The following is a 20,241-nucleotide window of genomic DNA, read 5'->3' on the forward strand; positions in this document are numbered from 1 at the left end:
TAATTATTATTATTATTTGTGGTACGCGGGCCTCTCCCCGCCGTGGCCTCTCCCGTTGGCGGAGCACAGGCTCAGCGGCCATGGCTCACGGGCCCAGCCGCTCCGCGGCACGTGGGATCCTCCCGGACCGGGGCAGGAACCCGCGTCCCCTGCATCGGCAGGCGGACTCTTCAACCACCGCGCCACCCGGGAAGCCCATCTTTTCTATTTTTAAAAAAAATCTGCATTTATTTCTGCTCTGATATTTATGATTTCTTTCCTTCTGCTACCTTTGTTTTTCTCCCCCCCCCCATATCCTCAGGTCCATGCTCTAGTAGGTCTGTGTTTTATTCCCCTCCTACACCCTAGGCTCTTCGTGACATTTTTTTCCCTTAGATTCCATATATACGTGTTAGCATATAGCATTTGTTTTTCTCCTTCTGACTTACTTCACTCTGTAGAACAGACTCCAGGTCTATCCACCTCATTACAAATAACTCAGTTTCATTTCTTTTTGTGGCTGAGTAATATTCCACTGTCTGTATGTGCCACATCTTCTTTATCCATTCATCTGTTGATGGACACTTAGGTTGCTTCCGTGTCCTGGCTATCGTAAATAGAGCTGCAAGGAACATTTTGGTACGTGACTCTTTTTGGATTATGGTTTTCTCGGGGTATATGCCCAGTAGTGGGATTGCGGGGTCATATGGCAGTTCCGTTTGTAGTTTTTTAAGGAACCTCCACACTGTTCTCCGTAGTGGCTCTATCAATTTACACTCCCACCAACAGTGCAAGAGTGTTCCCTTTCCTCCACACCCTCTCCAGCATTTATCGTTTCTAGAGTTTTTGATGATGGCCATTCTGAGCGGTGTGAGATGATATCTCAGGGTAGTTTTGATTTGCGTTTCTCTCATGATTAATGATGTTGAGCATTCTTTTCATGTGTTGGTTGGCAAATCTGTATATCTTCTTTGGAGAAATGTCTATTTAGGTCGTCTGCCCATTTTTGGATTGGGTTGTTTGGGTTTTTCTGTTATTGAGCTGCATGAGTTGCTTATGAATTTTGCAGATGAATCCTTTGTCAGTTGCTTCATTTGCAACTATTTTCTCCCATTCTGAGGGTTGCCTTTTGGTCTTGTTTATGGTATCCTTTGCTGTGCAAAAGCTTTTAAGGTTCAGTAGGTTCCATTTGTTTATTTTTGTTTTTATTTCCGTTTCTCTAGGAGGTGGGTCAAAAAGGATCTTGCTGTGATGTATGTCATAGAGGGTTGTGCCTATGTTTTCCCTCTAAGAGTTTGATAGTGTCTGGCCTTACATTTAGGTCTTTAACCCATTTTGAGTTTATTTTTGTGTTTGGTGTTAGGGAGCGTTCTAATTTCATACTTTTACAGGTGGCTGTCCAGTTTTCCCGGCGCCACTTATTGAAGGGGCTGTCTTTTCTCCACTGTATAGCCTTCCCTCCTTTGTCAAAGATGAGGTGACCATATGTGCGTGGGTTTATCTCTGGGCCTTCTATCCTGTTCCATTGATCTATATTTCTGTTTTTGTGCCAGTACCATACTGCCTTGATTACTGTAGCTTTCTAGTATAATCTGAAGTCAGGGAGCCTGATTCCTCCAGCTCCATTTTTCATTCTCAAGATTGCTCTGGCTATTCGGGGTCTTTGGTGTTTCCATACAAATTGTGAAATTTTTTGTTCTAGTTCTGTAAAAAAAAAAAAAAAAAAAAAAAAAAAAAAAAAAAAAAAAGTGCCAGTGGTAGTTTGACAGGGATTGCATTGAATCTGTAGATTGCTTTGGGTAGTAGAGTCATTTTCACAATGTTGATTCTTCCCATCCAAGAACATGCTGTATCTCTCCATCTATTTGTATCATCTTTAATTTCTTTCATCAGTGTCTTATAGTTTTCTGCATGCAGGTCTTTTGTCTCCTTAGGTAGGTTTATTCCTAGGTATTTTATTCTTTTTGTTGCAGTGGTAAATGGGAGTGTTTTCTTAATTTCACCTTCAGATTTTTCATCCTTAGTGTATAGGAACGCCAGAGATTTCTGTGCATTAATTTTGTATCCTGCTACTTTTCCAAATTCATTGATTAGCTCCAGTAGTTTTCTGGTAGCATCTTTAGGATTCTCTATGTATAGTATCATGTCATCTGCAAACGGTGGTAGCTTTCCTTCTTCTTTTCCGATTTGGATTCCTTTTATTTCTCTTTCTTCTCTGATTGCCGTGGCTAGGACTTCCAAAAGTATGTTGAGTAAGAGTGGCGAGAGTGGGCAACCTTGTCTTGTTCCTGATCTTAGTGGAAATGCTTTCAGCTTTTCGTTGTTGAGTATGATGTTGGCTGTAGGTTTGCCGTATATGGCCCTTATAATGTTGAGGTATGTTCTCTCTATGCCCACTTTCTGGAGCATTTGCGTCGTAAATGGGCGTTGAATTTTGTCAAAAGCTTTTTCTGCATCTATTGAGATGATGATACCGTGTTTATCCTTCAATTTGTTGATGTGAGGTATCACACTGATTGATTTGCAGATAGTGAAAAAAATCCTTGCATCCCCGGGATCAATCCCACTCCATCACGGTGAATGATCCTTTTACTGTATTATTGGATTTGGTTTGCTAGTCTTTTGTTGAGGAATTTTGCATCTCTGTTCATCAGTGATATTGGCCTGTAGTTTTCTGGATTTGTGGTATCTTTGTCTGGTTTTGGTATCGCGGTGATTGTGTCCTCATAAAATGAGTTTGGGAGTGTTCCTTCCTCTGCAGTGTTTTGGAATAGTTGCAGAAGGATAGGTGTTAACTCTTCTCTAAATGTTTGGTAGAATTTGCCTGTGAAGCCATCTGGTCCGGGACTTTGGTTGGTTGGGAGTTGTTTAATCAAATGTTCGATTTCAGTGCTGGTGATTGGTCTGTTCATATTTTCTGTGTCTTCCTGGTTCAGCCCTGGGAGAGTGTGCCTTTCTAGGAATTTGTCCATTTCTTCCACGTCGTCCATTTTATTGGCATACGGTTACTTGTAGTAATCTCTAATAATCTTTTTTATTTCTGCGGTGTCAGTGGTTACATCTCCTTTTTCATTTCTAATTCTATTGATTTTGAGTCTTCTCCCTTTTTTTCTTGATGAGTCTAGCTAATGGTTTATCAATTTTGTTTATCTTCTCAAAGAACCATATTTTAGTTTCATTGATCTTTTCTATTTATTTATTTATGTATTTATCATTATTATTATCATTAATTATTATTATTATTTGTGATACGCGGGCCTCTCCCCGCCGTGGCCTCTCCCGTTGGCGGAGCACAGGCTCAGCGGCCATGGCTCACGGGCCCAGCCGCTCCGCGGCACGTGGGATCCTCCCGGACCGGGGCAGGAACCCGCGTCCCCTGCATCGGCAGGCGGACTCTTCAACCACCGCGCCACCCGGGAAGCCCATCTTTTCTATTTTTAAAAAAAATCTGCATTTATTTCTGCTCTGATATTTATGATTTCTTTCCTTCTGCTACCTTTGTTTTTCTCCCCCCCCCATATCCTCAGGTCCATGCTCTAGTAGGTCTGTGTTTTATTCCCCTCCTACACCCTAGGCTCTTCGTGACATTTTTTTCCCTTAGATTCCATATATACGTGTTAGCATATAGCATTTGTTTTTCTCCTTCTGACTTACTTCACTCTGTAGAACAGACTCCAGGTCTATCCACCTCATTACAAATAACTCAGTTTCATTTCTTTTTGTGGCTGAGTAATATTCCACTGTCTGTATGTGCCACATCTTCTTTATCCATTCATCTGTTGATGGACACTTAGGTTGCTTCCGTGTCCTGGCTATCGTAAATAGAGCTGCAAGGAACATTTTGGTACGTGACTCTTTTTGGATTATGGTTTTCTCGGGGTATATGCCCAGTAGTGGGATTGCGGGGTCATATGGCAGTTCCGTTTGTAGTTTTTTAAGGAACCTCCACACTGTTCTCCGTAGTGGCTCTATCAATTTACACTCCCACCAACAGTGCAAGAGTGTTCCCTTTCCTCCACACCCTCTCCAGCATTTATCGTTTCTAGAGTTTTTGATGATGGCCATTCTGAGCGGTGTGAGATGATATCTCAGGGTAGTTTTGATTTGCGTTTCTCTCATGATTAATGATGTTGAGCATTCTTTTCATGTGTTGGTTGGCAAATCTGTATATCTTCTTTGGAGAAATGTCTATTTAGGTCGTCTGCCCATTTTTGGATTGGGTTGTTTGGGTTTTTCTGTTATTGAGGGGCATGAGTTGCTTATGAATTTTGCAGATGAATCCTTTGTCATTTGCTTCATTTGCAACTATTTTCTCCCATTCTGAGGGTTGCCTTTTGGTCTTGTTTATGGTATCCTTTGCTGTGCAAAAGCTTTTAAGGTTCAGTAGGTTCCATTTGTTTATTTTTGTTTTTATTTCCGTTTCTCTAGGAGGTGGGTCAAAAAGGATCTTGCTGTGATGTATGTCATAGAGGGTTGTGCCTATGTTTTCCCTCTAAGAGTTTGATAGTGTCTGGCCTTACATTTAGGTCTTTAACCCATTTTGAGTTTATTTTTGTGTTTGGTGTTAGGGAGCGTTCTAATTTCATACTTTTACAGGTGGCTGTCCAGTTTTCCCGGCGCCACTTATTGAAGGGGCTGTCTTTTCTCCACTGTATAGCCTTCCCTCCTTTGTCAAAGATGAGGTGACCATATGTGCGTGGGTTTATCTCTGGGCCTTCTATCCTGTTCCATTGATCTATATTTCTGTTTTTGTGCCAGTACCATACTGCCTTGATTACTGTAGCTTTCTAGTATAATCTGAAGTCAGGGAGCCTGATTCCTCCAGCTCCATTTTTCATTCTCAAGATTGCTCTGGCTATTCGGGGTCTTTGGTGTTTCCATACAAATTGTGAAATTTTTTGTTCTAGTTCTGTAAAAAAAAAAAAAAAAAAAAAAAAAAAAAAAAAAAAAAAAAAGTGCCAGTGGTAGTTTGACAGGGATTGCATTGAATCTGTAGATTGCTTTGGGTAGTAGAGTCATTTTCACAATGTTGATTCTTCCCATCCAAGAACATGCTGTATCTCTCCATCTATTTGTATCATCTTTAATTTCTTTCATCAGTGTCTTACAGTTTTCTGCATGCAGGTCTTTTGTCTCCTTAGGTAGGTTTATTCCTAGGTATTTTATTCTTTTTGTTGCAGTGGTAAATGGGAGTGTTTTCTTAATTTCACCTTCAGATTTTTCATCCTTAGTGTATAGGAACGCCAGAGATTTCTGTGCATTAATTTTGTATCCTGCTACTTTTCCAAATTCATTGATTAGCTCCAGTAGTTTTCTGGTAGCATCTTTAGGATTCTCTATGTATAATATCATGTCATCTGCAAACGGTGGTAGCTTTCCTTCTTCTTTTCCGATTTGGATTCCTTTTATTTCTCTTTCTTCTCTGATTGCCGTGGCTAGGACTTCCAAAAGTATGTTGAGTAAGTGTGGCGAGAGTGGGCAACCTTGTCTTGTTCCTGATCTTAGTGGAAATGCTTTCAGCTTTTCGTTGTTGAGTATGATGTTGGCTGTAGGTTTGCCGTATATGGCCCTTATAATGTTGAGGTATGTTCTCTCTATGCCCACTTTCTGGAGCATTTGCGTCGTAAATGGGCGTTGAATTTTGTCAAAAGCTTTTTCTGCATCTATTGAGATGATGATACCGTGTTTATCCTTCAATTTGTTGATGTGAGGTATCACACTGATTGATTTGCAGATAGTGAAAAAAATCCTTGCATCCCCGGGATCAATCCCACTCCATCACGGTGAATGATCCTTTTACTGTATTATTGGATTTGGTTTGCTAGTCTTTTGTTGAGGAATTTTGCATCTCTGTTCATCAGTGATATTGGCCTGTAGTTTTCTGGATTTGTGGTATCTTTGTCTGGTTTTGGTATCGCGGTGATTGTGTCCTCATAAAATGAGTTTGGGAGTGTTCCTTCCTCTGCAGTGTTTTGGAATAGTTGCAGAAGGATAGGTGTTAACTCTTCTCTAAATGTTTGGTAGAATTTGCCTGTGAAGCCATCTGGTCCGGGACTTTGGTTGGTTGGGAGTTGTTTAATCAAATGTTCGATTTCAGTGCTGGTGATTGGTCTGTTCATATTTTCTGTGTCTTCCTGGTTCAGCCCTGGGAGAGTGTGCCTTTCTAGGAATTTGTCCATTTCTTCCACGTCGTCCATTTTATTGGCATACGGTTACTTGTAGTAATCTCTAATAATCTTTTTTATTTCTGCGGTGTCAGTGGTTACATCTCCTTTTTCATTTCTAATTCTATTGATTTTGAGTCTTCTCCCTTTTTTTCTTGATGAGTCTAGCTAATGGTTTATCAATTTTGTTTATCTTCTCAAAGAACCATATTTTAGTTTCATTGATCTTTTCTATTTATTTATTTATGTATTTATCATTATTATTATCATTAATTATTATTATTATTTGTGGTACGCGGGCCTCTCCCCGCCGTGGCCTCTCCCGTTGGCGGAGCACAGGCTCAGCGGCCATGGCTCACGGGCCCAGCCGCTCCGCGGCACGTGGGATCCTCCCGGACCGGGGCAGGAACCCGCGTCCCCTGCATCGGCAGGCGGACTCTTCAACCACCACGCCACCCGGGAAGCCCATCTTTTCTATTTTTAAAAAAAATCTGCATTTATTTCTGCTCTGATATTTATGATTTCTTTCCTTCTGCTACCTTTGTTTTTCTCCCCCCCCCATATCCTCAGGTCCATGCTCTAGTAGGTCTGTGTTTTATTCCCCTCCTACACCCTAGGCTCTTCGTGACATTTTTTTCCCTTAGATTCCATATATACGTGTTAGCATATAGCATTTGTTTTTCTCCTTCTGACTTACTTCACTCTGTAGAACAGACTCCAGGTCTATCCACCTCATTACAAATAACTCAGTTTCATTTCTTTTTGTGGCTGAGTAATATTCCACTGTCTGTATGTGCCACATCTTCTTTATCCATTCATCTGTTGATGGACACTTAGGTTGCTTCCGTGTCCTGGCTATCGTAAATAGAGCTGCAAGGAACATTTTGGTACGTGACTCTTTTTGGATTATGGTTTTCTCGGGGTATATGCCCAGTAGTGGGATTGCGGGGTCATATGGCAGTTCCGTTTGTAGTTTTTTAAGGAACCTCCACACTGTTCTCCGTAGTGGCTCTATCAATTTACACTCCCACCAACAGTGCAAGAGTGTTCCCTTTCCTCCACACCCTCTCCAGCATTTATCGTTTCTAGAGTTTTTGATGATGGCCATTCTGAGCGGTGTGAGATGATATCTCAGGGTAGTTTTGATTTGCGTTTCTCTCATGATTAATGATGTTGAGCATTCTTTTCATGTGTTGGTTGGCAAATCTGTATATCTTCTTTGGAGAAATGTCTATTTAGGTCGTCTGCCCATTTTTGGATTGGGTTGTTTGGGTTTTTCTGTTATTGAGCTGCATGAGTTGCTTATGAATTTTGCAGATGAATCCTTTGTCAGTTGCTTCATTTGCAACTATTTTCTCCCATTCTGAGGGTTGCCTTTTGGTCTTGTTTATGGTATCCTTTGCTGTGCAAAAGCTTTTAAGGTTCAGTAGGTTCCATTTGTTTATTTTTGTTTTTATTTCCGTTTCTCTAGGAGGTGGGTCAAAAAGGATCTTGCTGTGATGTATGTCATAGAGGGTTGTGCCTATGTTTTCCCTCTAAGAGTTTGATAGTGTCTGGCCTTACATTTAGGTCTTTAACCCATTTTGAGTTTATTTTTGTGTGTGGTGTTAGGGAGCGTTCTAATTTCATACTTTTACAGGTGGCTGTCCAGTTTTCCCGGCGCCACTTATTGAAGGGGCTGTCTTTTCTCCACTGTATAGCCTTCCCTCCTTTGTCAAAGATGAGGTGACCATATGTGCGTGGGTTTATCTCTGGGCCTTCTATCCTGTTCCATTGATCTATATTTCTGTTTTTGTGCCAGTACCATACTGCCTTGATTACTGTAGCTTTCTAGTATAATCTGAAGTCAGGGAGCCTGATTCCTCCAGCTCCATTTTTCATTCTCAAGATTGCTCTGGCTATTCGGGGTCTTTGGTGTTTCCATACAAATTGTGAAATTTTTTGTTCTAGTTCTGTAAAAAAAAAAAAAAAAAAAAAAAAAAAAAAAAAAAAAAGTGCCAGTGGTAGTTTGACAGGGATTGCATTGAATCTGTAGATTGCTTTGGGTAGTAGAGTCATTTTCACAATGTTGATTCTTCCCATCCAAGAACATGCTGTATCTCTCCATCTATTTGTATCATCTTTAATTTCTTTCATCAGTGTCTTATAGTTTTCTGCATGCAGGTCTTTTGTCTCCTTAGGTAGGTTTATTCCTAGGTATTTTATTCTTTTTGTTGCAGTGGTAAATGGGAGTGTTTTCTTAATTTCACCTTCAGATTTTTCATCCTTAGTGTATAGGAACGCCAGAGATTTCTGTGCATTAATTTTGTATCCTGCTACTTTTCCAAATTCATTGATTAGCTCCAGTAGTTTTCTGGTAGCATCTTTAGGATTCTCTATGTATAGTATCATGTCATCTGCAAACGGTGGTAGCTTTCCTTCTTCTTTTCCGATTTGGATTCCTTTTATTTCTCTTTCTTCTCTGATTGCCGTGGCTAGGACTTCCAAAAGTATGTTGAGTAAGAGTGGCGAGAGTGGGCAACCTTGTCTTGTTCCTGATCTTAGTGGAAATGCTTTCAGCTTTTCGTTGTTGAGTATGATGTTGGCTGTAGGTTTGCCGTATATGGCCCTTATAATGTTGAGGTATGTTCTCTCTATGCCCACTTTCTGGAGCATTTGCGTCGTAAATGGGCGTTGAATTTTGTCAAAAGCTTTTTCTGCATCTATTGAGATGATGATACCGTGTTTATCCTTCAATTTGTTGATGTGAGGTATCACACTGATTGATTTGCAGATAGTGAAAAAAATCCTTGCATCCCCGGGATCAATCCCACTCCATCACGGTGAATGATCCTTTTACTGTATTATTGGATTTGGTTTGCTAGTCTTTTGTTGAGGAATTTTGCATCTCTGTTCATCAGTGATATTGGCCTGTAGTTTTCTGGATTTGTGGTATCTTTGTCTGGTTTTGGTATCGCGGTGATTGTGTCCTCATAAAATGAGTTTGGGAGTGTTCCTTCCTCTGCAGTGTTTTGGAATAGTTGCAGAAGGATAGGTGTTAACTCTTCTCTAAATGTTTGGTAGAATTTGCCTGTGAAGCCATCTGGTCCGGGACTTTGGTTGGTTGGGAGTTGTTTAATCAAATGTTCGATTTCAGTGCTGGTGATTGGTCTGTTCATATTTTCTGTGTCTTCCTGGTTCAGCCCTGGGAGAGTGTGCCTTTCTAGGAATTTGTCCATTTCTTCCACGTCGTCCATTTTATTGGCATACGGTTACTTGTAGTAATCTCTAATAATCTTTTTTATTTCTGCGGTGTCAGTGGTTACATCTCCTTTTTCATTTCTAATTCTATTGATTTTGAGTCTTCTCCCTTTTTTTCTTGATGAGTCTAGCTAATGGTTTATCAATTTTGTTTATCTTCTCAAAGAACCATATTTTAGTTTCATTGATCTTTTCTATTTATTTATTTATGTATTTATCATTATTATTATCATTAATTATTATTATTATTTGTGGTACGCGGGCCTCTCCCCGCCGTGGCCTCTCCCGTTGGCGGAGCACAGGCTCAGCGGCCATGGCTCACGGGCCCAGCCGCTCCGCGGCACGTGGGATCCTCCCGGACCGGGGCACGAACCCGCGTCCCCTGCATCGGCAGGCGGACTCTTCAACCACCGCGCCACCCGGGAAGCCCATCTTTTCTATTTTTTAAAACAATCTGCTGCATTTATTTCTGCTCTGATATTTATGATTTCTTTCCTTCTGCTACCTTTGTTTTTCTCCCCCCCCCATATCCTCAGGTCCATGCTCTAGTAGGTCTGTGTTTTATTCCCGTCCTACCCCCTAGGCTCTTCGTGACATTTTTTTCCCTTAGATTCCATATATACGTGTTAGCATATAGCATTTGTTTTTCTCCTTCTGACTTACTTCACTCTGTAGGACAGACTCCAGGTCTATCCACCTCATTACAAATAACTCAGTTTCATTTCTTTTTGTGGCTGAGTAATATTCCACTGTCTGTATGTGCCACATCTTCTTTATCCATTCATCTGTTGATGGACACTTAGGTTGCTTCCGTGTCCTGGCTATCGTAAATAGAGCTGCAAGGAACATTTTGGTACGTGACTCTTTTTGGATTATGGTTTTCTCGGGGTATATGCCCAGTAGTGGGATTGCGGGGTCATATGGCAGTTCCGTTTGTAGTTTTTTAAGGAACCTCCACACTGTTCTCCGTAGTGGCTCTATCAATTTACACTCCCACCAACAGTGCAAGAGTGTTCCCTTTCCTCCACACCCTCTCCAGCATTTATCGTTTCTAGAGGTTTTGATGATGGCCATTCTGAGCGGTGTGAGATGATATCTCAGGGTAGTTTTGATCTGCGTTTCTCTCATGATTAATGATGTTGAGCATTCTTTTCATGTGTTGGTTGGCAAATCTGTATATCTTCTTTGGAGAAATGTCTATTTAGGTCGTCTGCCCATTTTTGGATTGGGTTGTTTGGGGTTTTTTTGTTATTGAGCTGCATGAGTTGCTTATGAATTTTGGAGATTAATCCTTTGTCAGTTGCTTCATTTGCAACTATTTTCTCCCATTCTGAGGGTTGCCTTTTGGTCTTGTTTATGGTATCCTTTGCTGTGCAAAAGCTTTTAAGGTTCAGTAGGTTCCATTTGTTTATTTTTGTTTTTATTTCCGTTTCTCTAGGAGGTGGGTCAAAAAGGATCTTGCTGTGATGTATGTCATAGAGGGTTGTGCCTATGTTTTCCCTCTAAGAGTTTGATAGTGTCTGGCCTTACATTTAGGTCTTTAACCCATTTTGAGTTTATTTTTGTGTTTGGTGTTAGGGAGCGTTCTAATTTCATACTTTTACAGGTGGCTGTCCAGTTTTCCCGGCGCCACTTATTGAAGGGGCTGTCTTTTCTCCACTGTATAGCCTTCCCTCCTTTGTCAAAGATGAGGTGACCATATGTGCGTGGGTTTATCTCTGGGCCTTCTATCCTGTTCCATTGATCTATATTTCTGTTTTTGTGCCAGTACGGTACTGCCTTGATTACTGTCGCTTTCTAGTATAATCTGAAGTCAGGGAGCCTGATTCCTCCAGCTCCATTTTTCATTCTCAAGATTGCTCTGGCTATTCGGGGTCTTTGGTGTTTCCATACAAATTGTGAAATTTTTTGTTCTAGTTCTGTAAAAAAAAAAAAAAAAAAAAAAAAAGTGCCAGTGGTAGTTTGACAGGGATTGCATTGAATCTGTAGATTGCTTTGGGTAGTAGAGTCATTTTCACAATGTTGATTCTTCCCATCCAAGAACATGCTGTATCTCTCCATCTATTTGTATCATCTTTAATTTCTTTCATCAGTGTCTTATAGTTTTCTGCATGCAGGTCTTTTGTCTCCTTAGGTAGGTTTATTCCTAGGTATTTTATTCTTTTTGTTGCAGTGGTAAATGGGAGTGTTTTCTTAATTTCACCTTCAGATTTTTCATCCTTAGTGTATAGGAACGCCAGAGATTTCTGTGCATTAATTTTGTATCCTGCTACTTTTCCAAATTCATTGATTAGCTCCAGTAGTTTTCTGGTAGCATCTTTAGGATTCTCTATGTATAGTATCATGTCATCTGCAAACGGTGGTAGCTTTCCTTCTTCTTTTCCGATTTGGATTCCTTTTATTTCTCTTTCTTCTCTGATTGCCGTGGCTAGGACTTCCAAAAGTATGTTGAGTAAGAGTGGCGAGAGTGGGCAACCTTGTCTTGTTCCTGATCTTAGTGGAAATGCTTTCAGCTTTTCGTTGTTGAGTATGATGTTGGCTGTAGGTTTGCCGTATATGGCCCTTATAATGTTGAGGTATGTTCTCTCTATGCCCACTTTCTGGAGCATTTGCGTCGTAAATGGGCGTTGAATTTTGTCAAAAGCTTTTTCTGCATCTATTGAGATGATGATACCGTGTTTATCCTTCAATTTGTTGATGTGAGGTATCACACTGATTGATTTGCAGATAGTGAAAAAAATCCTTGCATCCCCGGGATCAATCCCACTCCATCACGGTGAATGATCCTTTTACTGTATTATTGGATTTGGTTTGCTAGTCTTTTGTTGAGGAATTTTGCATCTCTGTTCATCAGTGATATTGGCCTGTAGTTTTCTGGATTTGTGGTATCTTTGTCTGGTTTTGGTATCGCGGTGATTGTGTCCTCATAAAATGAGTTTGGGAGTGTTCCTTCCTCTGCAGTGTTTTGGAATAGTTGCAGAAGGATAGGTGTTAACTCTTCTCTAAATGTTTGGTAGAATTTGCCTGTGAAGCCATCTGGTCCGGGACTTTGGTTGGTTGGGAGTTTTTTAATCAAATGTTCGATTTCAGTGCTGGTGATTGGTCTGTTCATATTTTCTGTGTCTTCCTGGTTCAGCCCTGGGAGAGTGTGCCTTTCTAAGAATTTGTCCATTTCCTCCACGTCGTCCATTTTATTGGCATACGGTTACTTGTAGTAATCTCTAATAATCTTTTTTATTTCTGCGGTGTCAGTGGTTACATCTCCTTTTTCATTTCTAATTCTATTGATTTTGAGTCTTCTCCCTTTTTTTCTTGATGAGTCTAGCTAGTGGTTTATCAATTTTGTTTATCTTCTCAAAGAACCATATTTTAGTTTCATTGATCTTTTCTATTTATTTATGTATTTATCATTATTATTATCATTAATTATTATTATTATTATTATTATTTGTGGTACGCGGGCCTCTCCCCGCCGTGGCCTCTCCCGTTGGCGGAGCACAGGCTCAGCGGCCATGGCTCACGGGCCCAGCCGCTCCGCGGCACGTGGGATCCTCCCGGACCGGGGCAGGAACCCGCGTCCCCTGCATCGGCAGGCGGACTCTTCAACCACCGCGCCACCCGGGAAGCCCATCTTTTCTATTTTTTAAAAAAATCTGCTGCATTTATTTCTGCTCTGATATTTATGATTTCTTTCCTTCTGCTACCTTTGTTTTTCTCCCCCCCCCCATATCCTCAGGTCCATGCTCTAGTAGGTTTGTGTTTTATTCCCGTCCTACCCCCTAGGCTCTTCGTGACATTTTTTTCCCTTAGATTCCATATATACGTGTTAGCATATAGCATTTGTTTTTCTCCTTCTGACTTACTTCACTCTGTAGGACAGACTCCAGGTCTATCCACCTCATTACAAATAACTCAGTTTCATTTCTTTTTGTGGCTGAGTAATATTCCACTGTCTGTATGTGCCACATCTTCTTTATCCATTCATCCATTGAAGGACATTTGGGTTGCTTCCATGTCTTAGCTATTGTAAGTACTGCTGCAATGAACGTTGGGGTGCATGTATCTTTTTGAAGTATGGTTTTCTCCAGATATATGCCCAGGAGTAGGATTGCTGGGTCATATGGTAGTTCTATTTTTAGTATAAGGAACCTCCATACTGTTCTCCAGAGTGGCTGTACCAATTTACATTACCACCAACAGTGTAGGAGGGTTTCCTTTTCTCCACACTCTCTCCAGCATTTATTGTTTGTCGATATTTTGATGATGGCCATTCTGACTGGTGTGAGGTGATACCTCATTGTAGTTTTGATTTGCATTTCTCTAATTTACCCTTCTTCTTTTTTTTTTTTTTTTTTTGCGGTACGTGGGCCTCTCACTGTTGTGGCCTCTCCCGTTGCGGAGCACAGGCTCCGGACGCACAGGCTCAGCGGCCATGGCTCACGGGCCCAGCCGCTCCGCGGCATGTGGGATCCTCCCGGACCGGGGCCCGAACCATCGGCAGGCAGACTCTCAACCACTGTGCCACCAGGGAAGCCCCTACCCTACTTCTTAATGTCACCCTACTTCTTGCTTATTAGCAATTTAAACTTCAGGGACTGGGATGGGTATGTTCAGTCTGAAAGTAGAAGAATGAGGCACTTCCTGATACCAAGGCAGAGTAGTGTTAGAAAACTACTTTCACCAAGTAGTAACTTGTGAAAAATGAGTTTGGAATATTTCACAGGAATTTAATTTGGGAACTAGAAGTTCTCATGATACGTTTTCACCTTTTATTTCAAAAGTTCTATTGAGATTTAAAATACATAAAGTGTAAAAAAAAATTTAAGGCAGCTTGAAATTTTACTATTTATATGATCTTTTGAAATGAAATGCTATTATGTTAAAGCCAGTGGGTAGTTATAGAATCCCTTGTAATTATCTCCAAGTGGATTGGCTACTCTACGTTTACCCATTGATCACATGTGCACTGGTAGACAAGCAATGGGTATTTCCATGATTAATTTGTGTGAAATGGTACTCATATATGGAGTAGAAATTCTAGCTGTGCAATGTAAGCACATTCTGGCATTTCAGCTGTCGTGGACACTGGGTTTGGAAGATGACGGCTCTTAGAAGTCTTAGTACCTTCATCTATTAAATGAAAAGAATCCCTACCCTCTGAAGGTACTGGCTTTGATTTCTTGCTCGTTATTATGAGCAGGCATGCTTGTCCAAAAGCTCAGTGTAGCCTACTTCTTGAGCAAGGAAGCAGAACTTCACACACACCTTCAGCTAACTCAGCTCCACTTGTTCTGTTAAAGCAACTTGGGAACCACGGAGAATGTAACATATGGGAATTAAAATAATAGAGTCCAGAAAAAACAAAAAGGTCCTTTACATTGGTCTTAGCAACGAATTTTTAGATATGAAACCCAAAGCACACAAAACAAAAATAAACAAGTAAGACTACATTAAAATAAACAGCTTCTTAAAAAAATAAATAAATAAAATAAACAGCTTCTGCACAGCAACAGATACAGTCACCAAAATGAGACGGCAGCCTACAGAGTGGGAGAAAATATTTGCAAACTACATGTAAGGCATTAATATGCAAAATATTGATGTATAAGGAACTCCTACAACTCTAGCAAATAAAATCCAATTAAAAAAAGGGTAGAGGATCTGAATAGGCATTTTTCCAAAGACGTAAAAATGGCCAACAGGTACTTGAGAGAGTGCTTACCATCACCAATTATTAGGGAAATGCATATCAAAACCACAATGAGTTATCACTTCACACCTGTTAGAACAGCTATTTTCAAAGAAACGAGAGAACACACACAAGGATGTGGAGAAGAGGGAACCCGTGTGCACTGTTGGTGGGAACGTAAATTGGTGCAGCCACTATGGAAAACAGTATGAAGGTTCCTCAAAAAACTAAAAATAGAGTTACCATATGATCCAGCAATCCCACTCCTGGGTATATATCTGAAAGAAACATAAAACACATTCAAAAAGATACATGCACCCCAATGTTCATAGCAGCATTACTTAATTGCTAAGGTATGGAAGCAACCTAAGTGTCCATCATCAGATGAATGATTAAAGAAGATGTGGTCCATATATACAATGGAATATTATTCAGCCATGAGAAAAAAAATCCTGCCATTTGTAACAACATGGATAGACCTGAGTGCACTATGCTATGTAAAATATGTCAGAGAAAGATAAACTGTATGATCCCACATATATGTAGAATATAAAAAAAACAAACTCAGAGAAACAGAGTAGAATGGTGGTTACCAGTGGCTGGGAGGTGGGGAAAATGGGGAGATATGAAAGGGTTACCAACATCCAGTTATAAGATGCACAAGTTCTGGGGATCAGAACTATAGTTTAGCATGATGACTATAGTTAACAATACTGCATTATATACTTGAGAGTTGCTAAGAGAGTAGATCTTAAATATTCTCACCACAAAAAAGAAATGGTAATTGAGTGAGGTGATGGAGGTGTTAACTAATCCTACTGTGGTAATCATTTTGCAATGTATCAGTGGATCAAGTCATCACCTTGTACACCTCAAGCCTACACAATATTATATCAAATATATCTTGGTAAAGCTGGAAAAAATAATTGACTGTATGTGAAAAGTCAAATGACAGGCTGAGAGAAAATATTTGTAATAAATACATCCAAGTAAGGATTTGCATCACAAATACATAAAGGATTCCTACAAATCAATTAAGATAACTGAATTTTTAAAAACACACAAGACTTGAACACCTCATAAAAGAGTCTATTGGGACTTCCCTGGCAGTCCAATAGTTAAGACTCCATGCTTCCACTGCAGGGGGCACAGGTTCGATCCATGGGGTCGGGGAACTAAGATCCCACATTCCTCGTGGTGCAGGCAAAACAAAAAAAAAAGGAGGACATCAAGGTGGTCAATGACAAACTGAGTGTCTGGTATCACTAATTGTAATGTGAAGGCAAATTGAGATACCACCATGCACACCGAATGGCTAAAACTTAAGTCTGCGAATAACAAGTGTTGATGAGGATATGGAACAACCAGAACTTTTCTACACTGTGGTGGGAGTATGAATTAGTATACGACTTTGGAATAATGTTCGGCAGTACCGTCTAAAGCTAAATATACCTTATTTCTGAGCAAGGTTGAAATGTCCATATTTTATAGTTTTAAAGTCAAATCAACCTTAGTCAAAATGTTTCACATTGAAATTATATAATGGTGACATCTGAATTCAATTTAGAAAGTGTATAGATTTCTTGTTTACCAAAGTATAACAATAATTAGTATCAGTATACTAGTGAATGCATAGTTTGCAAAAAGGTGAACCATGGGTGGGGTTCTATGTGGGATTTTACAGAAAAGCCTCATTTTATTATATAATAGAAATTTAAATGAAACTTTGAAAAGCTTTGGGCTACATATGTTTCCACAGAAGAGATCTACTTAAAACTCTCTGAAAATGCTGACCTTTTGACGGGGCAGTATCTGAAGGTGTGGGTCAGTGGCCTTCATAAACCTTTTAGGGTTTACCTCATGCAGAGTTCAGGCTAATAAATGCATATAGTTTAAAACACCATCTCCATCCTAATTACAGTGAAGAGGGAGCTTTTTAATCCACTTATTTGGGAACAGATCAATAAATGCTTTTACTAGTTTTTAAGAATGGTTCATTAAGAAGGAAAAAACAGATTGGAGATAATATACTGCACCTATTGCTAAAATGCTCTTTAAATCAAGCATAAGGATTTCATACTTTAGTACAAGCCAGGGCATTGGGACAACTGAATGGTATGATGTCATCTCTTCTCTAGACAGTTTATTCAATCCAGAGAAGAAGGAAGGAAGGGTAGAATACATGCTCGTTAGGAACAATAAAAGGAAGACTACATGCTCATTTCCTTTTTTTAAAATGACATCCAGACTTAAAAAAAAAAAAAAAAAAAACTCTGAAATCTTCCTCTAGCCTGAAATATGAAGGGTCTCTTTTTGCAGCCAACAGTACATACTGTTTATGATAAGTGATTCAAGTTCCTGGAATGTCCATTTAAAAAAATCTAACCCTTCAATTTTTACACTGCCCCATGCTATTTCAGTGGAGTGGGAGCTTGTATGGGGGGATGTGTCATTGTGTAAGGTGGTCACCTCCAATCCCCTGTGGAACAAGATGGAATATAGAAATGTGTTTAAAAACTTAACCAACGAACAAAACCAGAACACAGCAATTTGTAATGACTATTTATTAACACATGTATCACAAATGTTCACAATATCAATGCATTCTTATTGGCATGCGAGACAGAGGAATTGTTTTTTAGGATCTTTTAAAAATATTTTGACTTTTGTTCCCCCTTCACACTCAATTTTAAATTGATTTGATGAGGTCCTCGATGTCTGTAATGTCAATGCAAAGAAAAAATATAGAAGTAAAATAACAATAACAGTTAATTGGGGAAAAACAGAAGTAATATTTCCTTCACAGGAAGCAACAATACAGCTTTGTAACAGGATTATACAGGTGCACTAAACTGTCTCTAAGTTCCCAGGCATGTAACGGTAAGGAGCAAGGATGCCACCCAAAGCTTGACAATTTCCTTCGTGCATGACACGTGCCTTTTTCTCCTCATGGACAATTACCAATGTATCTCTTTACATGTCCTAGGCAGCCTGAAGAAGGTAGGAAAGAGCCTTAGTAAAAGGGAAAACCCAACCAAAGGAGATTAAGCCAAAAGAACAGATAGCTATCTGCTTATCTACATCTAGGGGGGTGCGGCATTTATCAATCATGATCAAGGGCTAACAGGAGCCTCCCACACTACATGCAGGGCCCTGCAGGGCCAGTGATGGTATGGAGAACCAGTCACCTACAATGAGCTGCAGTTGGACCAAGTACAGATGGAGGAGGTGGCACACACACACACACAGCCTTGGGTGGGGTCCCCTAGGACTAGATGCAGGGAACCTGGCTACACTGGCACAACAGGGCTTCACAAGATGGAATGCTACGCATGATGCAGGCTCAAAGGTGGAGCAGAAACTGTGTGGGAGTGTCAGCTGCACGGGGTGAGGGTGTTAGGACAGGTGTATTATGTACTGTGCTCTAACATTCTTTGCCAGTCTTTCAAAGATTGCTGTAGTTCCTTTCGAAAACAGGTCTCTTCTTCCATCATTCTTGAAAGACTAAGAGAAATTAAAACATGTGAGTGACTCACCCTTAACAAGGCCTTAAAATAAGGTAACAAGCTGAAGAGAGCATTTCGACGTTTTCCAGAGCAGTGATCACATCTCCCCAGCACCACAGAAATGAGGCTTCGGCATGTGGCCAAGTGCCACCGAGATCAAAGAGTGAAGTGGCCAGGCAGAACTCTTGTCCCTTTGAAGGGGAGTATGTGCCCCAAAGGGAGATTTAACCTCCCCCCACCATCACTTACCTTCTTACACCATCTCATACTGGTTGGCTGTGATGAACCGGGACAGACAGCAGGCGAGCAGCATGCCAATCAGCTGTTGGCAGAAGGAAAAAGAGAACGAGGCTCTGAAGTCACTAAGCTAACACATTTCTAACACAGCCCCCTCCGATGTAATTTTTAACAACTGAGGGCTTTTGTACATGAATGGGGAAAGGGCGCTAGGGAAAACAATCAAACCTGATTTCAGTAGTGGGATCTAAGACTCAGGGAGTCTAAGTGCTGGTGGAGGTCAGCTGGAGGTTCTCCAACTGACCATAAGATTCCAAGTCTAGCTCACTGGCCATTAAAAACAACTTTTGACATGTAAGTAGTTGTAAAATGTGTTCGTGTGTTCTGAGTAATGAAAAAGATGAAGTACCGCAGAATTAGCAAGATAGTAATAAAATGCCAGAATTCAAAACCATAAGCGCATGCATTGGGAAGCTATCTCAACATTGGATGATACCCCAGCCATACCCGGCCGACAGGATACTAGTTCTTTCCTTGAGACAACTGGACGCTAATCCTGGACTGGGTGAGTTTGCCAGTGAAGTAAGTCATGGCTTGTGAGAAGTGGGGCGGAGGGGGGCTTTAATTTCTCTTTGTCTCTAAACCATGTAGATATTTTAGGCCCAAATGGGCCCATCTACACCCAAGGTCTACCCCTTGGTTTTTCAGGGGCCCCAGCACAACCAATATCTGGGTACCTCCGCCTCCTCAGAAGACCTCAGTCTTCTGGCCACTTTGTGCCTTGACTTAACCTGTAACACAGGTGGATCTGATAAAAATCTGTTGTAACACTAGCAAGACATCCTTAAGTGCAGATGCTTAAGGATCTGCTCATAGGAAACCAAAATTCCCATTCCTGCTGGAGGATCAGCACTCTTTGGGCAGGACCCTGATTGTGCACTGGAGTGTAGAGCGCTGCAGCTTCTCTTGGCCATGACCCCTTCTCCTTAAGCAATTGGCCATGTTTTATTGGTTCAGAGGTGGCGATGACCTTTAGAGATAATCTAGTACGGTGTCAAATGTGGCCCCAGGACCAGCAGAATCAGCATCATCTGGGACCTTGTTAGAAACACATTCTCAGGCCCCACCCCAAACCTGCTGAATCAGACACTCTTGGGGATGGGGTCCAGCAATTGGTACTCTTGGGGATGGGGTCCAGCAATTGGTGGTTTAACAAGCCTTCCAGGTGAGAGAACCACTCATCCAGTCCATCTGGTCACCCTTATCTTATAGGTGACACGTTGGGTCCCACCGTTGGTCAAGGCAACACCTCAACTCTGTTCTAGCTCTCCGCTCAATCCTGCAGGTTCCAACCTGCCTCCCTTTCTTGGTGAAATACGAGTCTTTTTCAAATGGAAATTGTGCTGTGAAATCTGCAAACTATAAC

At 40.8% G+C, this 20,241-nt stretch overlaps 1 protein-coding gene across 1 annotated transcript in view; it reads right to left on the reverse strand.

Annotated features, from left to right (window-relative positions):
- Window positions 1-17,621: 17,621 nt before the first annotated feature.
- The window catches only part of TSPAN7 (tetraspanin 7), a 140,165-nt gene continuing 137,545 nt past the window's right edge, over window positions 17,622-20,241 (reverse strand). The window contains exons 7-8 of the mRNA XM_059049888.2: window positions 18,828-18,900; window positions 17,622-18,576 (exon numbers count right to left, since the gene is read on the reverse strand). Of these exons, the coding sequence (XP_058905871.1) occupies window positions 18,832-18,900 (69 nt within the window). The 3' untranslated portion in view covers window positions 17,622-18,576; window positions 18,828-18,831. The remainder of the gene's footprint in view (window positions 18,577-18,827; window positions 18,901-20,241) is intronic.

Source organism: Kogia breviceps, chromosome X (genome assembly GCF_026419965.1).
Source record: "Kogia breviceps isolate mKogBre1 chromosome X, mKogBre1 haplotype 1, whole genome shotgun sequence".
NCBI lineage: Eukaryota > Metazoa > Chordata > Mammalia > Artiodactyla > Physeteridae > Kogia > Kogia breviceps.